The following is a 20064-nucleotide window of genomic DNA, read 5'->3' as shown; positions in this document are numbered from 1 at the left end:
CAGTTGCACTTTTCATAATAGTGTTGAGAGGTATGACTGAGTCCATAAATAATATGGCTCTTCTATGAAAAACACCCACCCCTGCCTCATCCCCCTGCCCCAAAAAACATAGAAACTGTTGTCAAACTTCAAATGAATAGTCAAGTGACTACTGATTAGCCACCGGGGACAGAGCACTTCAGGATCAACTTTTATGTGTGTTTTTTTTCTTTTCTTTTCTTTTTAGCACAAAGATGGCAAAGGAATGCATCAAAGCAAGAGTGCTGGGCTCGTGGCCATCGCTGGAATGAAAGGACAGGTGCCTCACCATAAAAACACTCCGACATGTGCCTCCCGATAAAAACACTCCGACATGTATGCCATCTGCAGTCAATGGCTGGACCTGAGCCCGTCAGCCCGAATCCGAAACCCCTTAATGTCTTTTGCGCACAAGGTTTCCTCCGTAGTCAAGCTGCTTTTGAAGTAGTCTCTGTCAAAACTCACCATCACGCTTCTGAAAATCCATACAATGGAGGTAAACAAACCAAAACCTTTCAAGTCAAAGCGTGTTTCTTTTTCCAAGCTCACTTTTGTCATCACTGCATCTTTCCCCCACTGCACTACGGCAGACAAATACATTTTTCTCTGTCCACAATAAATTACTCTTGTCAATTTTTTTAGTTTTTAAGTCCAAGAAATGTTAAGAGACATTTAGGGGCTATGAGAAGACACTGGTGCCGTCGCTGTTGCCGTACAGGTCGGCCAGCTTTTTGAAGCGTGGTCCCCAGTTGCTGAGGTAGTCATAGTTGTGCTCTGACTCTGTACTTAGCGACTCCAGCGAGCTGAGCGACTCTGCTACTGAGCCACTGCCTTCAAAAGCGTATGTCTGCAGGGAGTCGTACGGGGGAGCCGATGGATCCACGTCGGCGTCTTTTAGCCGGTCCCAAATAAACTCTCGGAACACCACGTTGTCCGGCAGGGATTTGTAGCCTGGGCGAGAGGCTGTCGGGTAAGGGAAGAAGGTGGGCGTATCCGGGGTGACGTCTCGCCGGACCTTGGGGTCTCTGATGACATTGAGGTTGCGCAGGGTGACCATGTCAAAGGCCTCCGTGTCCTCCTCTCCCCCGCCCTCGTCGTCGTAGCGGACAATGTTCTCTCGGATGTCCCTCTCCTCCTCCAGGATCAGAGGCTCCTTCTTCCTCCGACGCATCGTCACAATTAGCAGAACCATCACTGCAGAGAGAAGGGAGAGAAGTCCGGGTCAGTTTGGACTGAAAGTACTTTCTTTGCAGGTAGGCATGTAGTGCTTTTGGATACAAAATAGAATGTACAGTATAACCCAAAGTTGACCATAATGTCAAACCCTCCATAAATCAAAGCAAAGAATCTGCTTGCAATGTAAACGTAGAATCCTTTATTATGTAAAAGGGAGCAAGTGGGCAATATTTGTCTGTTTAAATGTTTGTCCCACTAATGGCGTCGCAATGTCTATTGCATCATCAGTGATGTCGTCAGTGACATCATTGACCAAAATCACCGTGATGATGTCATAGATGCCTATGACAATGCCTATGACATGATCAGTGATGTCATAGTAATTGTGACATCATCAGTGACAGTGATGTCATCAGTGATGCGAAGTTGAGCAATTGTGCGCTGCGCATGCCAATAGAGCAGGCGAGGCCACGCAGCAGCCGAGCTGTGTGCGGCGAGCAGCGGGCAAGCCTAGGGTTTTGGACCCTAGTTGTAGTATAACGCCCTCCATGGTTTCCACCACCTCCATTTGCATCATGCTTCAAGTCCTATAGAAAACTCCACCAAACTGGAGTCTGTGGCCCTCTGAGATCTTAGCAGAACCCCTCCTCCAACCCTGTTCCCTCTCCCATACATTATTGCTGAAAATAACTCTACGCCCAAGCAAACTGGCAAATGTCTAATGATCCTCTATCCATCAATGTCACGCTGGTGTCAGTGAAATATCGTTCCGTGGGCCCATATTTCTTTCCCTTCGCGGCGTAGCTACTGCGGGCTGGAGGGAGAGAGGCCCATGCAGGAACCAAAGCCAAACAGCACTTCACACGCCCTAATAAGGCAGCAAATTGGAGGAGGTGGAAGCGAGACAGTGTCACATGAAAGTCTGCAGGAAAGCCTGATGAATGGCTAACCCTCTGTTGGATATTTGTGACTGGTGCTACTCTACTGTAGTAATACTGGGAGTATTACAAGTCAACAGTTTCTCTGTAAAGTATTGGACTGGTCCCTCCAGTCGTACAGTCCCTATACTAATAGCCTTTTCACAACAACCACAAAATTGATCAAGTTTGTTTTCTGGATTCCCCCCCCCCCCCCCCCCCCCCCCCCCCTCCCAAATGTACTTTGCTAATTTCCCCTGCTGTCCGGCTCGTTGCTCCGCCCCCTCTGCCGATCCGGGGACAGTTGTAGACTAGCACATGTCATGCTTCCTCTGATACATGTGCGAGGAGTTTCACTTCCCCCCGACCAGGGCCCTCGACCGACCTGTATGGACGACCGAGCAAGCCGGAGGTAACACAAACCTGCGACCCGTGTGTTGGTAGGCAGGGAATCTACCACTGCACTACCCGGACACCCATATTTACGACAATTTTGTGTGCTTTGAGACAGAATGCCGAATATTTCCACGGAAGATAGTGTCCTCTGATTAGAGAAGCTCAACTCATTTCAAATTCTGTTCCATTCAGTCGGGCTTTTCCAAAGTGAATTACAAAGTGGCACATTGAAATAGAATATTCTCAGCGCTTTCCAGCAAAGCTCTTTGGGGTTTCATGCCTAGAAGGCAGGCACAATGCGTCACACACTGGAAGCTGGCCAACATCCTATCACATCCTACTAGGGTGTGCCAACATCCAATCACATCCTACTAGGGTGTGCCAACATCCAATCACAGCCTACTAGGGTGTGCCAACATCCAATCACAGCCTACTAGGGTGTGCAGGTGGATGGCCGAGCATACAAATAGTCCATCTGTATCAGGTACTGTACCAACTGGCTTTAAGAAATTATCTCTGAACCCGACAGTTTAGGAAATACTGTACATAATAACCATGATGCAGTAGCGCTGCTGCAGCTCATAACACATTTACACTGTTGATGTCCAGTAAATATAAAACAGGATAGAAGGAGATCCATTCAGCACTATCCTAGCTTTTGCTATAATTGAATTGTTTAAATGATCCATCAAGCGCAATCAATGATGAACAAGGTGAGTTTTCTGCGCTGCCCTTTCCTTACCAGCATGCATCATTGTAATGAACTTTCTCATTACAGTAATTTTTCTCAGCTTGCATAGCCTCCCTTGTGTGGTTCTGTTGAACCCGGGACTGATTATCCACTAGTCTTGTTACGCACAACACCTCCACCTCTTGTCTCTGTATTGCAGTGCAACTGATAAGAGAGCTGGAAAACAGATGTGTGACTGATGCTACAGCAACTCCCCAATGCGTATACAATAAAACGGGTACAGAGGCAAATGCTATGTTCAAATAAGATTATTTTTTTGCATATCCATTATGAGTCAGATATTTTTTCTTGAGGCTGAACAGCACAAAACAAACACATCATTTGATATTGTCAGATGAGATTTAGACCACATATGTAAATGATTTGAAATGCAATTAAATTAAGTGGATCTCTGAAAAAGCAACTTGGTCTGACCACTCGGACGGATTTCAAGTGTATTTTGTATTTTTGTCACTCCTACACGTAATTGATGTCACACGTTGCGACAAGAAAAGCAGAGAACAACATGGCGCAGAGCCAGCAAGAAATTAGTACTGACACCTGGACAAATGATGAGGTTTCACTATTCCTCAACAACATGACAGATAGCACTCTCCTCCGTCGCTGACATTGCAAAGAGGAGGCTGAAGGCAGCAAGACAAAAGACTGCTGAACAAAACCGTTTGGAAATCCTCCATCAGACAACCAGACGAGGTGTCGTGCAACAATGATGATGATTCTCTCTGACCAATCAGTATTTTCACATCACCTTTTGGTATCACCTCAGCTCAGAGACAGGTTCAAATGAATGCACATCCTCCAAGACTTTTTCAATCGGTGCTGTTTTCATAGATTTCACTTGGGAAAAAGAGGTCACCGTACACGATATAATGATTCTCCCATGCTTAAATTCCTACACCAAACCAACAAACCAAAAAGTACCAGGTACCAGGTAATATGCTACCTGGTACTTGCCCAATGGGAAACCAAAAAAGGCGAGTAGAGTCGAGTCGAGTTGAGCCGGTACCATACGATGGAAAAGCGACATTTGTCACCTCCAATGAAATCGGGAGAGGGACTAATGGCTCAGCCCCGGTCCATCTGTCCGTCACGCACAATATCTCAGATGCCAAGTCAAGTCAAGTTTATTTGTATACCCCTAATTCACAAGCATGTCTCAGGGGACTTTACAGAGAATGTGTCTAGCTAAGCACAATCAATAAACGGAATTGAACAACTTGTTAAAAAAAAACAAGCATAGCAACAGAAGAGAGAGCAGAGAGAGGAAAGGGAGAAGAGAGATGAGAGAGAACAGAACAGGAAGGCACTAACCTTAGCAACCAAGGAATCTAGCCTAACCTACCCTATAACCTAGCGGCATCCCTCAGCCCTGCTGCCCTGCCTGTCAGCGCGGGGCACAGCTTGGCCAAGCAGGTCGCGGCTGTCTTGGCACGCCAGGGTCCCCTAGATGCCACTGATCGTACGATGACGAAACCTCAGGGAATGATGCTCATCATGAGTCTACGCTGCCATTTTTTAATTGCCCTGACTGGAGATGGTGTAACTTTTGTTTACTTGCTAGTTGCTACTGATTGGCCCAGAGGGGATCAAAGATGACTTCGTTTTTTCTCCCTTTCCCCATCAAGCGGCCTTTTGCCTCTTGCCAGTCATTATGAATAATAATTTATTCTTAACACATTGAATGCCAGCCATGTTTTCATTCCTGTAGGTAAGTTGTGCCAGGGGTGTTTTTGACGATTCTGGCTCATTTTAGAACAGCCGAGGATTCTTTTCTGTTAAGAATTCATGAACATCAATCATCTAAAAATAACTAATAGAATGTGTGCTTTCTCTGTCTAAAAGAGTTAGTTTGCAGAGTTAGTAGTTATGTAGATATTAGCCGTTGAGTACAGCATGGTTTCAGCGTCTGGAAATTTATTCAGAGATAAATGGCTTTTTGTGAAACAGTCACTTTAACCATTCATTTTTGGCATCAGTAAGACCGTCAGACATTCTAAACAATAGTTTTGAACAGTAATTTCCTCCATAACAACAGGAAACACCCCTCTCATTCAAACTCCTCCCTCCGTGTGTCTTCTCCTCCTTCCTCCTGGCTTCAGCGGGCGTGTCAGAAGCGCGTTGTGCTGCCTGCCTGTCTGTCTGCGTGCCTGCCTGCCTGCTTGCCTGTCGGGCAAGACGAGTCTGAAATGGATTACTGTAAAATCGCGTCGCCATTTCCTTGAATGGCTTGCTTCCGCGGTGTGTGTGTGTGTGTGTGTGTGTGTGTGTGTGTGTGTGTGTGTGTGTGTGTTCGCGCGTTGCTGCGCGGCTCTGGGGGGAAGGGATCTCTGTCCGTTCTGTGTGTGTGTGTCCGGGCTTGGGAGGCGGCTGCTTTTGTGGCTTTTGGGTCCCGTGGCTGTGACTTCTCTCGGTCTCTGTCGCCACTTAGTGGTCGGTAAAATAGATTACACACATGCTCTTGCTCCAAATAGTTATCTCGAAGATGTAAAAGGGGTTGATTGATGTCCCACTGTCAAAAAAAAAAAATCTTTATGTAAGACGAGTTAGTCCGTCCTTGGCACTTAAGCGCTGGATTATGTAAGACGAGTTAGGTCGTCTATGGCACTTAATGAGTTAATTGACTTGCACATGACACACACATACAATCTGGTCACTTAGAAATGACAATGTGTGGACAGTCCATTTGAAAAACAATTTGCGTTTACAGCCAAACAAATGTATAGAGCAGATGTTAAAACACATCGACACAGACAGACAAATACAAACCATGAGTACAGAATGAGTGTGGGAGGCAGTAGTCTGGAGCTTTGCAGTGCTACATAATGCCCTAATTGGCCCTCTTCTGGAGATATGAGCCATCCCTGACCTGTAGTAGGAAATAAAAAGTAGTAGAATAAAAAGTGCTCGTAACAAGATAATGATTCAGGGCCGGCGCCAGGATGAAATGACTTAGGGGGCGGTTATAACTGGGGAGGGGGCTGATTTTTTTTATTTTTATATGATATTTTTATATCGTAAAACATAGGTTATATACCCGCTACGCCTATTTATGGACTTTTTAACCATAATAACCTCTGAAAAGCACAATAACAACACAAGAAAGACTACTATTCAAAATCAAATAAAACATTTATTTCACAGCAGCAGATTAAGGCATTAATAGAGCTGAGCTTTGCATAACGTGAAATGCGGGACCTGTCTGGAGCACTCTGAACATATATGTCTATATGAAAAGTCATAGAATAAACAATTGCTGCAAAAATCGACAAAAAACTAAACAAAATAATAGCCAGTCAGTGCCAGGTTCATTAAATTAAAGAAATAAAGTGATCAGATGCGTTGTCTCCATCTTTCTGCTCATGGCATGCTGTGTGCTTGGGTGCAGCTGATTTCTGTGTGTGTGTGTGTGTGTGTGTGTGTGTGTGTTTTAATCACGTCATGATCACTACAACATGCAGTGAGGTTCAAATTTAATAAATAGCTACATCTCTGACACCTTGTGACAACCAAAGCACAGCAAATAGCGCTTCCCTGCCAATTCTGAAACAACAGAGCTATGTTTATAGGGGGTAGCCTACATCAACTTAAACTGATCAAATTTGATGAAGACTGCAGAAACAGCAGCCGAAACATGTCAGGTACAAACATTGCCTAACTGGCCTTTATAGATGAACTATAAAAAAATAAACGATTTTTTTTCTTTTTTTTTAAGTGAGGGGGCAGAAAATTGAACTGAGGGTGCAAAGCCCCCTGCCGCCCCCTCGTGGCGCCGGGCCCGTAATGATTTGTCACAGTAGTTTGGCTGTACCATCCAAAAGTGACATGTATCATTAAAAAATATCTTAAATAACAAATAATCAAGGAGTTCAATTACATCTAAAAATATCAATCTATGATTAATGAGCACTTAGCTTAGTAAATGTGCGTACACTGCCTTGGCTGCAAACACACTGCGTGGATAAAAGGCTGGCAGTTGGGACAGAAGGCGGGTGGAAAACTGGTGGACAAGTGAATATAATACGGGGGAATTTCTTGGGCACAACTGATGAATAATACCACAAGGAGGACAACAATATGCATATACTGTATACATAGACTCAGTGATGACGACAGATAACTATGCTGCCAAACGACGTGTCTGTTCCTCTCACCTGATAGATGATGAGATAGAGAGGAGAGACAGAGAGAGAGACAGAGAGAGAGAGAGAGAGAGAAGATTTCAGTCTAGAGGAGTCCTGAGACTGCCAGTGGTGAGACACAACGCATGTCATATTCTGACTCTTCTTTCATCCAAAACAATACAATCACACGCAATCACAGCCACAATTGCTACCTACAGATTGAAAGAGGTTTTGATGGAAGACCATCAAGGAAGGATCGGGCCAAACGGCTGTGCATAGGCTGTTCATACGAGGGCAAGGGGAGGGGCTGCTGGGGAGGGAGAGGATATGCACAGGATAGGGGAGGGGCTGCTGGGGAGGGAGAGGATATGCACAGGATGAGGGAGGGGCTGCTGGGGAGGGAGAGGATATAATAATAATAATAATAATAATAATAATGATTGGATTTATATAGCGCCTTTCCAAGTGCTCACAGGATCATTATTCGTTCACACCATTCGTACCGGTGGTTGGCGCTCAACGGCCTCTCCGACCACCATCATTCATGTCTACATTCATACCAATCATACGAGGCAAGGAGGGTTAAGTGTCTTGCCCAAGGACACAACGACAGCAGCTGGGAGGGAGCGGGGATCGAGCCGCCAACCCTTGCGTCATTGGCCGACCCGCTCTACCTCCTGAGCTAAAGCCGCCCCAATATGCACAGGATAAGGGAGGGGCTGCTGGGGAGGGAGAGGATATGCACAGACAGGATATGAGAAAAGCTCTGGGACACAGAACAGGAAGGAAGGGGAGAGAGGCTGGTCCAATTGAGCAAAACAGACTGATGGGGACAGCTAGGGACACGCACACAGACACACACACACACACACACACACACACACACACACACACACACACACAGACACACACACGCACACACACAGACACACACACACAGACACACACACACACACACACACACACACACACACACACACACACACACACACACACACACACACACAAGGTGGCTTGGAGGTATATTAAACTGGAGGCCATTAGTTCTAGGCCCGTGGCCTGAGGCCATGCCGTCAGAACAGAGCCAGCTTTGGTTCAAGGTTGTGCAGCCACATTTTTCCCCCTGTTGCTCTTTTGAAGTTTTCATTTATCACCAAAAGTATTCTGTGTCACAATAAAAGGAAGGCAAACTTCAAGGGGGCTGGAATAAGAAGCAAAGTTTGACCCCATCAAAAAACTCATTTCGGTTATTGTATATTATACTATTTAGATCCTTCTCAACTTTCAAAATCACCAATGCATGAAACTATTGCTCTGCCCCTGACGGGGTACTGCTTTGTCTGTGGGTTTTACGAACAATAATGCAGACTGTTTGTGATGGTTGGGTGCTGCCTCATCTTTACGTTAATTGTCATTTAAGTATAGCCAGTGCCATGGCTCCTGCATTACATCGCTGGCTTAAGGGGGGGAGCTAAGTAGGTCTGGCTATGATCAGTCCTTGGATGGGAAACCGTTTGGTGCTGGAAGTGGTGTTGGAGTTCCAGTAGGAGGTGCTCTTCCCTCTGGTCTCATGAATAATCTCCCTGATGCCCCAGGGCAGAGACAGGGACTTCATCCTGTGAGTGAGCACCGTACTTCAGATGAGACGTTAAACCGAGGTCCTGACTCTCTGTGGTCATTAAAGATCCCATTGGCACTCTTAGCTAGAGTAGGGGTGTAACCCCGGTGCCCCCGCTAAACTCCCACACAGGCCTACCTTCCATCTTGGCCACCTAATCATCCCTCGTTATCTAATTTGCACTTTCAGTCCTCAACTCTCCACCCTGATAGCTGATGTGTGGTGAGCGTTCTGGTGCAAACTGGCTGCAGTACATGCAGTACATGCGGTGCTACGTACCCCCGATACATGTGAAGTGCAGTGAGTACATGTACTTACAAAAGCGCTAGATAAATGCAATCAATTAAGTATCTTTACTAACAGCTTAACACAAAATATAATACAAGGAAACAAAGAGCAAATGTAATTAAAGCCTGTGTCCTTGAAATATAGTAGCTCATAATCTTTGTTTTCTATGACCATCACAAAAAAATAGAATTAATCAACTGGATAAATTAGCTGAAAAGGGGGGAAGCCATCATCTTAGGCCCCTAGGGGAAATCATCTCAATCTAAAATCTCATCACCGTCTCACACTGCCTGCAGGCATTGTTTTCTCTCAATGAAAATCGACATTATGACTGTGTGTGTGTGTGTGTGTGTGTGTGTGTGTGTGTGTGTGTAGTCTAGTGTTTCCAAATGCACGAGTGGCTGACTGTCACCGAAATTCAAACGATGCTGTTTAAAAACATTGCATTGTTTGCATAAAGTATTTGCTGCCTTTAATTCGCCTCGTGTTTACAGTGAATACGAGACCGGAAGTTGTGCACACGATATGCTTGGTATTTAAGCAAGCATTCACTAGCTAGCGAGTGGCTAACTATATTAATGCAGGAAATGAAAAGGCATAATGACAGAGGAAACAAGATGAGACTGTTGAGAATATCAACATGTTCCTCAGACATATTATAATGTGACTATGAAAAGCTCTATACAGCTAAAATGTCAATATATTTACTTTCCATCAATGTCTGCCATTTTGTGAAAACGTCACAAGACACGTCATTCATCGCACAAGTCGTGAGCCTTGAAGCTTTCAGAAGATTTTCACATACTAAGTCGTGAACACCACATGAGGGGGCCGTTCAAGTAGATTTATGCCATATTCACGGTAAACACGAGCCCAATTGAACGCAGCATATAAAAGGATGGATATGTCAAAAATAATAGACCGTATAAAAATATGGACATAGCTAATGTGACATCACCCATTGGTTTTTGGGCTCCCATTTCGAAGCCTCATCCATGCTCGAGTTTGGCATTTTGGCTGCTGCCATCTTGGTTCTCGCGCACCTCGTGCGAGACCAGGAAATTCCCACAGAACCGCAGTGCTGCCTGCTATTGGTCCGTGATCGGCTAGCTGTGCGATCAGTGGACAGACGACCTGTCAATCACGCCTCCTTTTTATTGTCTATTTTACTCTAAACGGGTGAGCTGTATAACAATTAACGCCGTACTGTTGTTATGAAAGGTGTAGGCTGTAAAGATTTTCATTTCTGCTGTAAAGTCAGGCATTTTAACCTGGGGCTGAATGGGAATTGACTCCCTTTTGGAGCCAGCCTCAAGTGGCCATTCGAAGAACTTTGGCAGCGCATTGGCTTCATCTGTCATTCATTCATTAGAGTATTTCTAAAGTAAGGATACAGTAAGGATCTCACTTTCCTGTGCTTCAGAAATGAATTGGGGGCAAATAAATGTTTGATGTGCCCACATAGGCCTACATACAAAAATGTCTTCAATTGCATGAATCAGTTAATAAACAAAGCCAGTAGCTGTCTGACATTGTTTCATTAAGGAGCACCATGCTGCAATTACAGATTGGGGCTTTAAGCTTTAAGCCAAGAGAGTCAGTCGCCTATGGTGGTCAGTATTTTGCTTGCTCTAATTAGTTTCTGTTAAAGTTGTCTAATTCAGGTTTGAATCCTACCCGCGGTCCTTTGCCGCATGTCACCCCCTATCTCTCTCCCCACCTTTTCCTGTCTGCCTACTGTCCTATAGCAAATAAAGGCGAAATCCCCCCAAAAAAAGATTAAAGAAAAAAGCAAAAAATATTGCATTTTCTGATCACATTTTGTACTCTGTTTTCCTCAAAATAGCAAGTATAAAAAAAGTGGGGTCTTTCTTTCAAGTTTAGAATCAAAAATAGCTACCAATTGTACTTAATTACAATAGTTGAGTAGAAATACTTGTGTTTTTCTGTACTATGACAGCAGGATTTCAGTAGGATTTCACTTCTACACATTAGGCTAGATTCCTAGCTGGCTGACCCAGGTCACATGAATGTATTCACCAAAGAAGAGATACAGTATGAGAGGAGTGATATTTCTCCTCAGACTCGACCTGTACCACACCTGAATCAAGAAAACCTGAGGATACACTTCTATTTTAGTGGATCTCCACTCACACATTCAGCTGCCTGAGGAATAGATAACAACAAAGATAAGACGGAAGAAGTTCTGAATACTGAAACTTTCTTGGTATTACATCCACACAACTTGGACTCAAATCTGAACTGTAGAGTTAGCTTAGCTAGTTGCCATTGAAATATGATGGTGGGGTCCATAGTTTACTATACCCCCAGTCAATGTACTAAGATTAAACAAATGTTTTTAAAAGATTTTAAAGGCTGATGCCCGTATGTTTATATTGAAGCGGCTCTCAGCTCACATTCTATGCCGATCTTCAATATCTTTCAATTGACCACGCTCAAGAAAAACAGAAAGAAAATGCCATATTTGAATAATTTTAAGTTAAAGTCCCTGGAAACCAGATTTTTTTTTATTTTTTATTTAGCATTTTGAGTTCATCACATCACAGGAACCTATGTTAATAAGCCACCAGCCAAATTTGAACGATGATGAACGTCGCAAAGTATATAAATTTAGGTTTGACAGTCATGGCAAAAGTAATGAGAATCAATTAGATTTTAGAGTGTATTTTCTCCCGCGGACTGTGTGGGCATGTCCCGTCTGCAGCAGGTCTTTTCCTCTCTCTCTCTCTCTCTCGGAGGAGACTGCTCGATTCGATTACATCTTATGATGTGATAAGATCATGCATTTTAGCACCGCGCGCTCCGCTCTCTTCAATGAGGAAATGGAAATCCAGACCTTGTAGAAAAGTGTCGATTTTTGGGGTTAGGGTTGAAAGTAATTCTCTCTCTTTTCTGAGCCACACAATTACTCACATAAGACCCTAAATTTAATAGTTAGAAGTTTTTGTGGATTTTGGTTTCCAGGGACTTTAAGGGCATAGACAACCAATGTAATAATTAATTTCTATACAATTATGCAATCAAACAAAGTGACATCAACTGTCATCCAACGTTCAATAAAAGACCAAAATGCCGTCTAACTGCACCAACCTCCACAACTTGCACTACATCACTGTTCTATAAGCACTCATTGTGGCCTGACACTGAGGTCATGGCAGATCTTACCCAGCAGTGTGAGGATGCAGCCCAGGATGGCGAGCAGGGCTCCGGTGCTCAGGCCGGTGGCTGTGTAGGCCACGGCTCCGCAGGCCAGGGCCGCGCCGTCCGCGTCGCAGTCACACACACGCACCGGCAGCGTGTTGGTGCTGCTGAGCGCCGGGCTGCCACTGTCCACGATCAACACAGGCAGCCAGTACATGGGCTGCTCCCGTCTCCGGAAGCCACCTCGCTTCGTCAATATGGACGCCGTGTTGTCTGGAAAATATGGTTGAAGTGTACGATAGGTCAGAACAGGAAGAACGAAGTGGCAAAGTTCTAGCCTGTTTTTTTTTGATTGATTGACATCTTTATTGATTCAATAAATACATGATTGTGCAAGAGAAATACAAGAAACAATATTGATCAAAAGGAATTAAACACAATAAAGCCCGAGGGCTTGTTTCCATTGTGGTCCTTTGTAATAGCCTGGTAAAAAACCATCCTGAGAATGCGATCTCAGATTGTGTTTCACTCTACAGGACGTACAGGATCATATCGTATCAGTCTGGACTTCCAGCCGCTCACATCGATTTCAGTGGGTGGGAGTACTTGCCTTGACAGACAACTCCTTCAGCCAATCAGCGTCGCCAAATCCAATCCAATCCAAATCCACTCAGAAGAACGTTGAAAACACCGTTTCTGCTGAGAAACTCTGCTGGTGCATCCTCTTGTTTAATTGGTGTCATTGCGTCTATTTCTGCAATAACTGCACATAGAGTACCGCAGGAATGAGTCAGGAAAACATGGATGCTAACACTTCCGGATTCTTCACTGTTTCCGCCTATGGGTTTTTGGCGCAATGCTTTAAATCAGGTCTGTGGTTAACGCAAGCTTATTCAAACGTGAACCTGTGTTCAGCAGGATAATCTTCACACATGAGGACCGCTTTTATGAGTTTTGAAGCTTTTACGTGCCGTTAAAAGGGCCGGTTACATTGACAATTACATCGCAGCTCCTCGATTGGCCCAAATTACATTGTAATTTCAGGAAATCACTGGGGATGGTTGAAGTCCAGTCTCATTTCACGTGATCAGGATGGTTTTACCAGGCTAGCAAAGTTCTGCACGAGAAGGTTTATTAAACGTTAGTTTATTTTGGAAGGATATACAGTAGCTTATTGCACAGCATAATGATGTAAAAAATATCTTGAAAGATGGGACACATTTATTGAAACAGAAGGCTGGTAATAAGCTGGTGCTCAAGCAAACAAATTTAATAAAATAAACATCTGCCGATACCGATATGGTGGCCGATATATCATACATCCCTACTTTGTGGGTTAGGGGGTCCTGTGGGGAGGGGAGAATATGTTTGTGCTTGTTTGAATGAATGAATGAATGAATGTATGTATGTATGTATGTAAACGTATGTATGTATGTTACTATGTATGTATGTATGATTTTGTAGATGTGTGGGGTTTTTGTAATTTTGTTCTTTTATGTTACATTGGACACTTTATAATAATAATAAAACGTTCTGCACAAGACAAAAAAATCCTTAGACTTCATTCACAGTCCAAGTTGATTGCCTTCAAATTAATGAACAATAAACTGGATTAATTTTATAAGAACTGCAGGTTGATTCATTTCTATTCTGTAATGACTGCTGTGCTTTTGTTGTGCAGTTGAAAGTGAATTTACAGTATGAAAAGCAGGAACGTTAACAGATGGTATCATTAACACATTCATTATATCACACACTGTGGTATCGTTCCCTGGTCTTGACCACCTGTTGGCTAATAACAGCTTTAGTTTGATGACAAAATCTTATTATGAAATATGAGAGAGAGAGAGAGAGAGAGAGAGAGAGAGAGAGAGAGAGAGAGAGAGAGAGAGAGAGAGAGAGAGAGAGAGAGAGAGAGAGAGAGAGAGAGAGAGAGAGAGAGAGAGAGAAGGGAGAGCGGAGAGACAGACATAGAGGGGGAGAGGGAGAGACACAAAGAGAGAGACAGAGGGAGAGGCAGTCAGAGTCGAACAATGTGCTATTACACCAGCTAAAAGTCATTTTATGACAGTCAAGTACATCAATGGGTTGAACTATACTTTCAAATTGATTAGTCTCAATTGGAATGTAGCTTTTGCCTTTTTTTAAATGATAGTCGGATTGCTCTTTGTTCTGAGAATCAGGAGATAAATGAATGTATGGGTTCTCTTGTGATCACCACATTAGCAATTTCTGGAACATTTCTCAGCAATAAAGAAAAATACACAGACGTCATGGTTCAACTGTTTCACAGAGGGTAAAAATCTGCTTAAATCAACAGCTATGCTGAATAAGTGCACTTTTGTCCAAAATGTGAAACATGTGGCCATGACTTATTTTGCTTTAACGGTTGAAGGTATTGAACGCAGTAAAACACAAACTCACAGCAGATAAAATATACAAGGTGTATATTAAACTAGACACATCAAGTGCAGAATGTAAAGTGCAGAAAACAATGCAAGAGTCTATCTACGGTATCACAGCTAAACAGGTTTACAGCACATGGTCTACATGAGAACTTCAGTCTGTTTGACTAAATTCTGCTGTTATCTGAAACCTGGTTACTATCAGAGTGTTTCACAGAGTTCTCAAACAAGTATTAAAGGAACAGTTAACCCAAAAATGAAAATTCAGTCATTATCTACTCACCCATGACGGCGGAAGGTCGGGGGAAGTTTTTTAGTCCACAAGACATTTGTGGACACAAGACATTCCTGGGAGGGGGGGGTACGGTGGTGCAGTGGTAAGCACTATCGCCTCACAGCTCGAAGGTCGTGGGTTCGATTCCCACCTGGGGACGAGGTGAACGCTGAAGGAATGCGTGCCCGTCCGCATGTCCTCGAGTGCCCACCGCCCAGGTGGGGTCGGCAAAAGGGCCTTTCTGTGTGGAGTTTGAATGTTCTCCCCGTGCCTCCCGGGGGTTTCCTTCATATAGGAACCCCCTTCACAAAAACATGCAATATCCTGGTTGCTAGTGTGGTTCCCCCTCTGGTCGTTAAGGGCGCCTGTTCAGAGGGAGGGGAACTGGTTGGAATAGCGTGATCCTCCCACGTGCTATGTCCTACCGGTGAAGCTTCCTCTGTCAGGTGAAAAGAAGCGGCTGACTGACTGCCCATGTCTCGGAGGAAGCATGGAGCCAGTCTCGGCTCTCCCCAGATCGGCAGAGGATGGAGTAGCAACCAGGATTGAGAAATCAAATGAGCACTAATGGGGGATAAAATGGGATAAAAAATCGGGGGAAAAAAAAAAAAAAAAAGACATTCCTGGGAGACTTACAGCATTCTCCTAAACAATTGAAGTGAATAGTGACCCACCACCCCCACCAAAAAAAAAAAAAAAGAGAGAAAAAAAAAAAAGTTCCATATTGCTTGTCTAGCACAATCCAAGTCTCCAGCCCCGAGATGCCAAGTTGACTTGAAAATACGTGTTTCCAAGGGGCACTTTACACGAGGACGGTTTCCTATGGTGACGGGGAATTATTTTATCGTTAGTGCCTCCCTTTTAGACGGCGACGGCAAATTCGCGCTTAGGAAACGACACATTTTTAAACCACCCTCCAGAGTGGAATTGTTTGATACGCTTCCCGCTGAGCGCTCCATGTAATCGCTTTGGAACGGCACATTTCAGAAACTCTGACGTGCCTGCACACGCGACACACGCGATTATGCCATAGCCGTGTGCGAGTTGGCAACCAAATAAAACGTCAGTATGAATGAAGTTTGCCAACATTCAGAATTAAGCTACACTGCGGCCAACTTCAGTTACATGTTCAGAAGGTTACTGCTGCGAGGAGCCGATGGCTGTACCCGGTCGGCATTTAACGTTAGTTACAAAAGCACGTCGACAGTGTTTTCTCACTGCCAGTAGCCTACAGTAGGGTTTGACAGATAGCACACTCAGCGCTCCCGGTCCTCGCTGCTCGTTAAAGATTTCCAATAGGCGTTATTCTGATAAACTGGTCACATATATGTTACATTCTCACTCGACAAATATTAAAACTTTAAAACAGTTTGGGATTTTTTTTAGCTTGAAAAAAGCTTTTTGGCAAGTCTAAATGACTGCGGAAAGCGTACTCTACTTCCGCGTTTAAAACCGGAAAGACGATTACGAAATTACGTCATGCAGAAGCGTCCTTGTATGGGCAAAGAATAAGGTGATCACACTGCCACCTAGCGACCTGGCATGTACATTACGGCGTTTTAAAAATTCAACAGCGCTCATGTAAACAGGGAGAAGGTGTGAAGGAAAAGGTGTGAAGGAAACGCTATTGTGTCGTTTCTTCCAGAAACTGTCCTCGTGTAAAGGGCCCCCAAGTCAACTTGGCATCTCGGGGCTTCTGGCGACTTGGATTAAGTCAGATGTATGTTTTTAGTTTTTTTTTGCGTTTGAAAGAAGTTGGTCCCCATCCACAACTGTTTAGGACAGGGGTGCCCAATACGTCGATCGCGATCGACCGGTCGATCGCGAAGGTAGTGTGGTCGATCGCATGGCATTGAGGGGAAGAAAAAAAAAAAAAAAAAAATCCCACTGTTTTTCCACTGTTTCCACTGTTTTTCCACTGTTCCACTGTTTTCCACTGTATACTCGGTGTATATATATATAAATAAATATGTTTGGTAGATCACTTTGACTTGGTCATTTTAAAAGTAGCTCCCAAGCTGAAAAAGTGTGGGCACCCCTGGTTTAGGAGAATGCAGTAACTCTGTTTCCCTGGAAAACTCCACAAATGTTTTGTGGACTGAAAAACTTCATCTGACCTTCCACCAGCATGGGGCTGAGTAATGAGTGAATTTTCATTTTGATATGAACTTATCCTTTAAGGCAGCAAACATTCTGAAACCACCCGCAACTAAACAGTTTTCCAGCCAAGTTACGGTGGCACATCCTCATGACCTCATATACTGCTTAAATGTAACATGTTTGCAAAAGAATGTGCAAACAGAACATGCCTCATCGCAGGTCATCACTTCAGAGATCATGAACACTGGACGAGGTATTAAAAGCAGCAGGGATTCATTGAAGCAATAGATGACTAGTCAGGCACAACTCTCATACATCTTGCATCGCATGTTGTTTCTCTATAGGGGAAGCTGATTGTGTTCACCCACCCACTGAGTGTACCAATCATTATGGCATTAATGGACAATTACAAAATAGGGAACATTGCGTTGTCATCGCAGATATGGGGCTCTATTCTCCCAATGGCCTTAAATTTGCGCAGTGCGGCGCTATTAGTGGGCGTGGTCACACGCATTCCCTAATTTTTCCTGCCAGATACATCAGATCGCAATTAGGCTCTGCCCCCTTTTAGGGTGAAACCACAAGCCTTTCCTCGTTGACTTCAATGTAAAATAGCACTACCCCAGAAAATTATAGAAAAATAACAGAATCAATCTCGTTTATTAATGACCCCAAAACACCATGACATGACAATATATTACAACTCGCCTGGCCATAGAATGGGCAAGATACATCGGAAATATTACTTTGACCCATCTACATGTAAAATCATGTGACTCATGTCACATATTTACATTACAGCCCCGGCTGGTCGTCATTGCGACCGCACACCTGCCCTCCGCCCATAGCCCATAGCCCAAGTAGGCTATAACGTTAAAATTAAATCCATACACGGAACTTTTAAACTGGTTAGGAAATCCTGTTGCCTCTATATGACCTACATGGGCAATGAGACCATCGGCCAGGAGAATGGATATCAATTTGTTGTTATTTAGCCTACGGGCAGAAGGGAAGCCACCACCCCGGCTTGCGCTGCACGGGGGACGGGGGTTACGCTACGGGGAGAAGGGAAGCCACCACCCCAGACCCCAGCCGCCACTCACCAGGCAAGACCGCGGCTTCACTAAACCCCCGCCTTCGGCCTAGTGGAGCCGACGTTACACACAACTACAAGGGGTTCCCGAGCAGCTGACTTTTTCTCTCTCAAAACAATTAAAAACCGTCATGTTAAAGCAGCTACGAGCAAGATTTTCGATTGTTATTAAACAGTCTAAATTTAATATTGATGCATCACATCTTACCTGTAATAGTAGACGAGACCAACGCAGAGTAGTCTCGCTTGAACCCCGAGTGAATCGGCCAGTGTTAGTCTGTCTGTGGCCAGGGCAGATCAGGAAGTGAAATGAAACGATTTGCAGCAGCCACTTCGGCCATAACCACAAAATAACTTCCAAAAAACCTGTTAGACTATAACGAGAGATGTTCGCGAGAGTAGCAAGCCCCTGCATGGCGTTCTCCTTGTTTATGGTTTGTTGCTAGGCAGAGCGAAACAGCGGAAGGCAGGCAGCTGCGTTTCACTTCCGGGTTTCACTTCCGGGTTTATCCGGTCTGCCGGTAGGCAGATAGAGAGAGAGAGCTCCCTGGTGACGCGAGGTTAGACAGACACAGACTCTATAATCATCGAGAGCAATCTCTAAAAGTAAATTAGCACTAAGGGGGATAAAAATGGGATAAAAAATTGTGAAAAAAATATTTAACAAAAAAAAAAAAAAAAAAAAAAAGAGCAATCTCCGATTCACACGGCTTTGGTCTCAGCTACTATTATAGGTAAGATGTGATGCATCAATATTGTAATTATACTGTTTAATAACAATCGAAAATCTTGCTCGTAGCTGCTTTAAGGCTGAGGAAGGAGATCGATTTTATTTCACCAAAGCCGAAGGCAGCAACACAAAAGACTGATGGAAATAACAGAATCTCAGTGCATCACAGATCATAGCCTAAACACCTCTCCCGCACCACACGCTGAAGAAGGGCTGCTGCACAAACGTCTGTGTGGCAATAAAAGTATTCAACTTGGAGTGCTGTCGTCCTTTCTCAACGGTCCTAAAAAATCGAATCCGACCCGACCCAACCGGCTTGAGACGTGGACCGAGATCAACTCGTCCGCCGTTGTCACATACTCAAACTCAACCAAAACAAACACACAAACAGTTATTAGACCTAGTGTGCAATTAATGCTGCCGCGGCTCAAATAATGGGAACGGTGTCTATGTGTGCCATAAATGTTTTTCAGCTTTCATGCTGTTATATGGACGTATGCTTATCCCTTTTCGGGCTCTCTCTCCTGCATCTCCGCTGCGTAATTACGCATGCAGTAGCGCATTTCCCACCAATTTAGTCCGTCATTTCCCCCTTGGCGCACATAAAGAAACATGCTTCCGTCACTGTCTGCTTGATGGCGAGAGGGACTTAAGCTGTAGGCTACTCGTGACAACCAAAACCAGACATCGAATTTTCAACAGTTAACTTTTGCAGTAGCTAGGCCTAGGTTACTGGCTATATCCCAGGCGCACTGAATAAGGCCTGCTTTTGAAAAGCGTTAACGCAAAATTAACGCCCTTTTGGAAGATCGCTTTAGGCTGGTATTTAAGGCCGAAACACCCATTCTGGCCTATTCTGGCACTGCGCCACGCCTCTTCAGCGTAAAGCGAGTCACAAACCGAGTCACAGGCAGGCGCAAAGCGTGTTTTTTTTTGTGTTTAACGCCAGTTTAGTGCCTAAGGCCAGGGGGAGAATAGAGCCCATGGTTTCTTTTGGATAACTGGGGGGCATCAC

The 20064-nt window shown here is 44.3% G+C and overlaps 1 protein-coding gene across 1 annotated transcript in view; it reads right to left on the bottom strand.

Annotated features, from left to right (window-relative positions):
• Positions 1–697: 697 nt before the first annotated feature.
• Positions 698–20064, bottom strand: part of LOC310795836 (cadherin-7-like) — a gene marked incomplete at both ends in the record, with an annotated part of 154902 nt that continues 135535 nt past the window's right edge. Inside the window, 2 exons of the mRNA XM_083657923.1 lie at positions 698–1212; positions 12472–12720. Coding sequence (XP_083514049.1) covers positions 698–1212; positions 12472–12720 — 764 coding nt within the window. The remainder of the gene's footprint in view (positions 1213–12471; positions 12721–20064) is intronic.

Source organism: Poromitra crassiceps (genome assembly GCF_964638095.1).
Source record: "Poromitra crassiceps genome assembly, chromosome: 2".
NCBI lineage: Eukaryota > Metazoa > Chordata > Actinopteri > Beryciformes > Melamphaidae > Poromitra > Poromitra crassiceps.
Note: the sequence above shows the minus strand (reverse complement) of the source record. Positions and strands in the feature narration are given on the sequence as shown.